We start from the raw sequence: 5602 nt of genomic DNA, 5'->3' as shown, positions 1-5602 counted from the left end.
AGGTGATCCCGGTCATCACCATTAGGTTTCTTTGTGTAAATGGCAAATTTTATTAATATCAATTGGTCCTATATCAAATTTATCTATCACGTATACCATTTACCACAAAAAAATGCATTTTAGGAGGAGTCTCCAATTGAATTGGTGCCTCCTTTTAAACCCTACACACGGGCGCCAATTGGCGTCTCCATTCAATTTTTAAGAGGAGTCTCCAATTCAATTGGCGACTCCTCCTAAAAGTGGGGTAGTTTGGGAAATTTTTTAAAACCAGGGGTATTTTGGGAATTTTCTTGAAAAAGTGGGTTATTTTCGTAAAAAATCCCAACAAACACTCAAGTACATTGAATCGTAAAATAAATATAAGTCTTCCTTAAATTGATTAAAAAAACAATATAAAAGACACATTTGGTTTAGTTTTTTTAATAAATAATTTTTAGTATTAAATATTTTTGAAAAAAAACTTATAAATATTAAAAAAATTTAACAAACACTTCAAATAAAAAAATAATTTAAATATTTTTTTTCCAATTTGGCAAGTGTAATTCTAAGTATTTCATTTTTTATTAGTTTTTTTTAATATTAAAATTTGAAAAAACTCTAAATTTGAAATGTTGAAACTTGTTTTTGCATGCTTATAATTTGGCAAGCGTAATTGGATTCACCACTATCTAGTATTCTAATATTATACGAGAGTTGAAAATAATTTATTTATTAGTATTTTGATTCCACAGTGTAATATTTGACGGATGCATTTATGGGGTAGTGGTCGTAACTTCCAATGTTTGTTTCACCTTTGTAGCTTGACTTTCATAAAGAATATCTCGGCGCTTACATGATGCTCCAACAACATTACACAAATTAGCAACCAAATTAAAAAATAAAGCAATTTTAGAATGCTTTTTTTGTTAATGTCACAAGAGCTAATTGGAGTTGATGGGCAAAACAATAAAAAAAAATGCAGAACATTTCTCTTTTAAAATCAAGCTTTTTAGACCATTGTATTCACTCTGCATATTACTTGCTCCATCATAGTCTTATCCACATATCCTTGACAAACTTAATCAATATTTTGCAAATAATGACTCCAAACCCTATTTCAATGTTAGAGTATTAGTATTTGAAACATAAACAACACCAAGAAAACGCTCAATAACTTTTCCTTCATTGTTTACATAACGTATAACCACAACCATTTGCTCATTCACTGAGATATGACGAGATTCATCAATTAAAATAGAAAATAAATCATCTCCAAGATCATCCAGTATAACTTGAGTAGTGACCGTTGTAGCAGCTTTAACAATATCCTTTTGAATAACAGGAGATGTTAACTTAAGATTTCCACGATAATTTTTCCAAATTTTATAAATATCTTCATTATGGTTAACAAGAAAATTCATAAGTTCAAGAAAATTCCCCTTATTTCTAGATGAAATTGACTCATCATTTCCACGAAAAGTTAAACCTTGTGCTAATAAATATCGAATGCAATCAATTATACCTGTCAAATGAAGTCGATAGTCCTCTTTAACTTGATTGGATTGTTTACACAAGACACCTTCAATGTGTTGCTTTTGTTTCATTATAGCTTGACAATTTCTCCATGCTTGATTATGAGAGCTATTTACATCTCCAAGATGAACTCGAAACCTATCACTTTTTTTCCAATTTGTAAAGCCTTATGTTATAAAGGCATCAAAGCAACCTTTATATTCTTCAAGATGTGACCGAATAAGATAACAACATAAACAATATGCATCATCCTCACTTTGACTATATTCCAACCAACTATCATATTTTAAATACCAATCCGAATTAAACTTACGAAAGGTATCTCCAAATTTTCTTTGTGGAAAAATAATTTCTTTTGGTTGACAATGACCTTTTTTTGCAAGTAATATCTTCTAATTTCATCTCTACCACTTGGATGATAAACTAACATTTTTGGCCTTAAACCGGGATCGTTAGAAAGTTTTTCCAATTCAAACTCCAAATACCTTTTTTTCACGGGAGGACCCAGTTTGAGGCTTCGACAGTCATTAGGTATTTGAGAATTAGGAGTTGATGATTGCTAAGTTGGTTTTCTTTTAAAATATTTTTCCATTGCTTATTACTAAAAACAAAACAAAAAATCACAATTATATTCAAAAAATTCATAATAATACTATAAAATTGATAGAAACACAACAATTTCAAACAAACACTACAAAACTCTAAAAATAAATTTTCTATCATTAACACAGTCTCAAGCTCAAGACAGTAATACTACATTTTTTACTCTTATTACAATAATAAAAATAAATTATAAATTCATAAAGATTAAAATTAAAAAATTTACAATTTAAAAGATTAACAATGGAGAAAAAGCTAGAAACAGAGAGACAGATTGTAGTTCGCAAATAAGGAGTGGGAGAAAGAAGAATACGAAAAGTGGTTTGTTTCTATTTGAAAAGAGTAAAAGATAATTAATAGGAATATGAAAAGAAATAGGAATTAAACTTTTTAATTTTAGTTAAAAAATTATTTTATTTTAAATGCAGATGGATGTGTGTGATACTCCGTATCATTTTATTAAGTGGGGGTCATTATTAACTTTTCTTCCTAATTTTTTTTATATTAAATATATTAATATATTACTTATATTATTAAATATTAATCAATGATGAATGTAGTGGGGGTATGAGCCCACCCATTCTTCTTAACACATCTGTCCCTGGTTCCAATGCTTGTTTCACCTTTGTAGCTTGACTTTCACGAAGAATATCTCGGCGCTTACATGATGCTCCAACAACATTATACAAATTAACAACCAAATTAAAAAATAAAGCAATTTTAGAATGCTTTTTTGATAATGCCACAAGAACTAATTGGAGTTGATGGCCAAAACAATGAATAAAATATGCAGAATAATTCTCTTTTAAAATTAAGTTTTTTATACCATTGTATTCACTCTGCATATTACTTGCTCCGTCATAGTCTTGTCCATATATCCTTGACAAACTTAATCAATATTTTGTAAATAATGACTCCAAACCCGATTTCAATGTTAGAGCATTAGTATTTGAAACATAAACAACTTTTTTCTCATTCACTGAGATATGACGAGATTCATCAATTAAAATAGAAAATATATCATGTCAAAGATCATCCAGTATAACTTGAGTAGTGACCGTTGCAGCAGCTTTAACAATATCCTTTTGAATATCAAGAGATGTTAATTTAAGATTTCCACGATAATTTTTCCAAATTTTATAAATATCTTCGTTATGGTTAACAAGAAAATTCATAAGTTCAAGAAAATTCCCCTTATTTCTAGATGAAATTGACTCATCATTACCACGAAAAACTAAACCTTGTGCAAATAAATATTGAATACAATCAATTATACCTGTCAAATGAAGTCGATAGTCCTCTTTAACTTGATTGCATTGTTTACACAAGACACCTTCAATGTGTTGCTTTTGTTTCATTATAGCTTGACAGTTTCTCCATGCTTGATTATGAGAGCTATTTACATCTCCAAGATGAACTCGAAACCTATCACTTTTTTTTCAATTTTTAAAGTCTTATGTTATAAAGGCATCACCGCAACCTTTATGTACTTCAAGATGTGACCCGATAAGGTAACAACATAGACAATATGCATCATACTCACTTTGACTATATTCCAACCAACTATCATATTTTAAATACCAATCCGAATTAAACTTACGAAAGGTATCTCCGAATTTTCTTTGTGGAAAAATAATTTCTTTTGGTTGACAAGGACCTTTTTTTGCAAATAATATCTTCTAATTTCATCTCTATCACTTGGATGTTAATCTGACATTTTTGGCCTTAAACCGGGATCGTTAGGAAGTTTTTCCAATTCAAACTCCTAATATCTTTTTTTCACGGAGGACCCAGTTTGAGGCTTTGACGGTCATTAGGTATTTGAGAATTAGGAGTTGATGATTGCTATGTTGGTTTTCTTTTAAAATATTTTTCTATTGCTTATTACTAAAAACAAAACAAAAAATCACAATTAAAATCATATTCAAAAAATTCATAATAATAATACTATAAAATTGATACAAACACAACAATTTCAAACAAACGCTACAAAACTCTAAAAATAAATTTTCTGTCATTAACACAATCTCAAGCTCAAGAAAGTGATAATATAATTTTTACTCTTATTACAATAATAAAAATAAATTCTAAATTCATAAAGATTAAAATTAAAAAATTTATAATTTAAAAGATCAACAATGGAGAAGAAGCTAGAAACAGAGAGACACTTCGTAGTGAGCGAATAAGGAGTGGGAGAAAGAAGAATACGAAAAGTGGTTTGTTTCTATTTGAAAAGAGTAAAAGATAATTAATAGGAATATGAAAAGAAATAGGAATTAAATTTTTTAATTTTATTTAAAGAATTTATTTAATTTTAAATGCAGATGGATGTGTGTGATACTCCGTATCATTTTATTAAGTGTGGTTTTTCTTCCTAATTTTTAGTACATTAAATATATTAAAATATGAGATTAATTACTATGCACTGTCAGTATAAAAAGTTTTACACAATCGATTCATCACCATCACCCGTTTGTATTACTTTATAGATTTTTAAAATAAAAGTCAAACTTGTTTCAATATCCAACGATTATGATTAACTGACGGTGTAAAATCCTTTTACACTGTCAGTGTATTTCAATTAATCTCTTAATATATTACTTATATTATTAAATATTAATCAATGATGAATGTGGTGGGGGCATGAGCCCACCCTTTCTTCTTAACACCTTTGTCCCTGATTCCAAGACTTGTTTCACGTTTGTAGCTTGACTTCCACGAAGAATATCTCGGCGCTTACATGATGCTCCAACAACATTATACAAATTAGCAACCAAATTAAAAAATAAAACAATTTTAGAATTTTTTTTGCTAATGCCACAAGAGCTAATTGGAGTTGATGGGCAAAAGAATAAATAAAAAATGCAAAACAATTCTCTTTTAAAATTAAGCTTTTTAGACCATTGAATTCACTCTGCATATTACTTCCTCCGTCATAGTCTTGTTTACATATCCTTGACAAACATAATCAATATTTTGCAAATAATGACTCCAAACCCGACTTCAACGTTAGAGCATTAGTATTTGAAACATAAACAACACCAAGAAAACGCACAATAACTTTTCCTTCATTATTTACATAACGTATAACCACAACCATTTGCTCATTCACTGAGATATGACGAGATTCATCGATTAAAATAGCAAATAAATCATCTCCAAGATCGTCTAGTATAACTTGAGTAGTGACCATTGCAGCAGCTTTAACAATATCCTTTTGAATATCAGGAGATGTTAACTTAAGATTTCTACGATAATTTTTCCAAATTTTATAAATATCTTTATTATGGTTAACAAGGAAACTCATAAGTTCAAGAAAAAACCCCTTATTTATGCATGAATTTGACTCATCATTACCACGAAAAACTAAACCTTGTGCCAAGAAATATCGAATGCAATCAATTATACCTGTCAGATGAAGTCGATAGTCCTCTTTAACTTGATTGGGTTGTTTACACAAGACACCTTCAAAGTGTTGCTTTTGTGTCAT

The 5602-nt window shown here is 29.0% G+C and overlaps 1 protein-coding gene and 1 pseudogene across 1 annotated transcript; both read right to left on the bottom strand.

Moving 5' to 3' along the window:
- Nucleotides 1-888: 888 nt before the first annotated feature.
- On the bottom strand, nucleotides 889-2104 carry LOC127135649 (uncharacterized; annotated as a pseudogene).
- A 2976-nt stretch (nucleotides 2105-5080) lies between these two features.
- LOC127137940 (uncharacterized) lies at nucleotides 5081-5602 on the bottom strand. The gene has a single exon (XM_051064346.1). It carries the CDS (start codon nucleotides 5600-5602, stop codon nucleotides 5081-5083), a length of 522 nt encoding a protein of 173 aa, XP_050920303.1.

This window comes from Lathyrus oleraceus, chromosome 4, assembly GCF_024323335.1.
Source record: "Lathyrus oleraceus cultivar Zhongwan6 chromosome 4, CAAS_Psat_ZW6_1.0, whole genome shotgun sequence".
NCBI classification, from domain to species: Eukaryota; Viridiplantae; Streptophyta; class Magnoliopsida; order Fabales; family Fabaceae; genus Lathyrus; species Lathyrus oleraceus.
The sequence above is the reverse complement of the archived record's forward strand: the minus strand, read 5'-3'. Positions and strand labels throughout refer to the sequence as shown.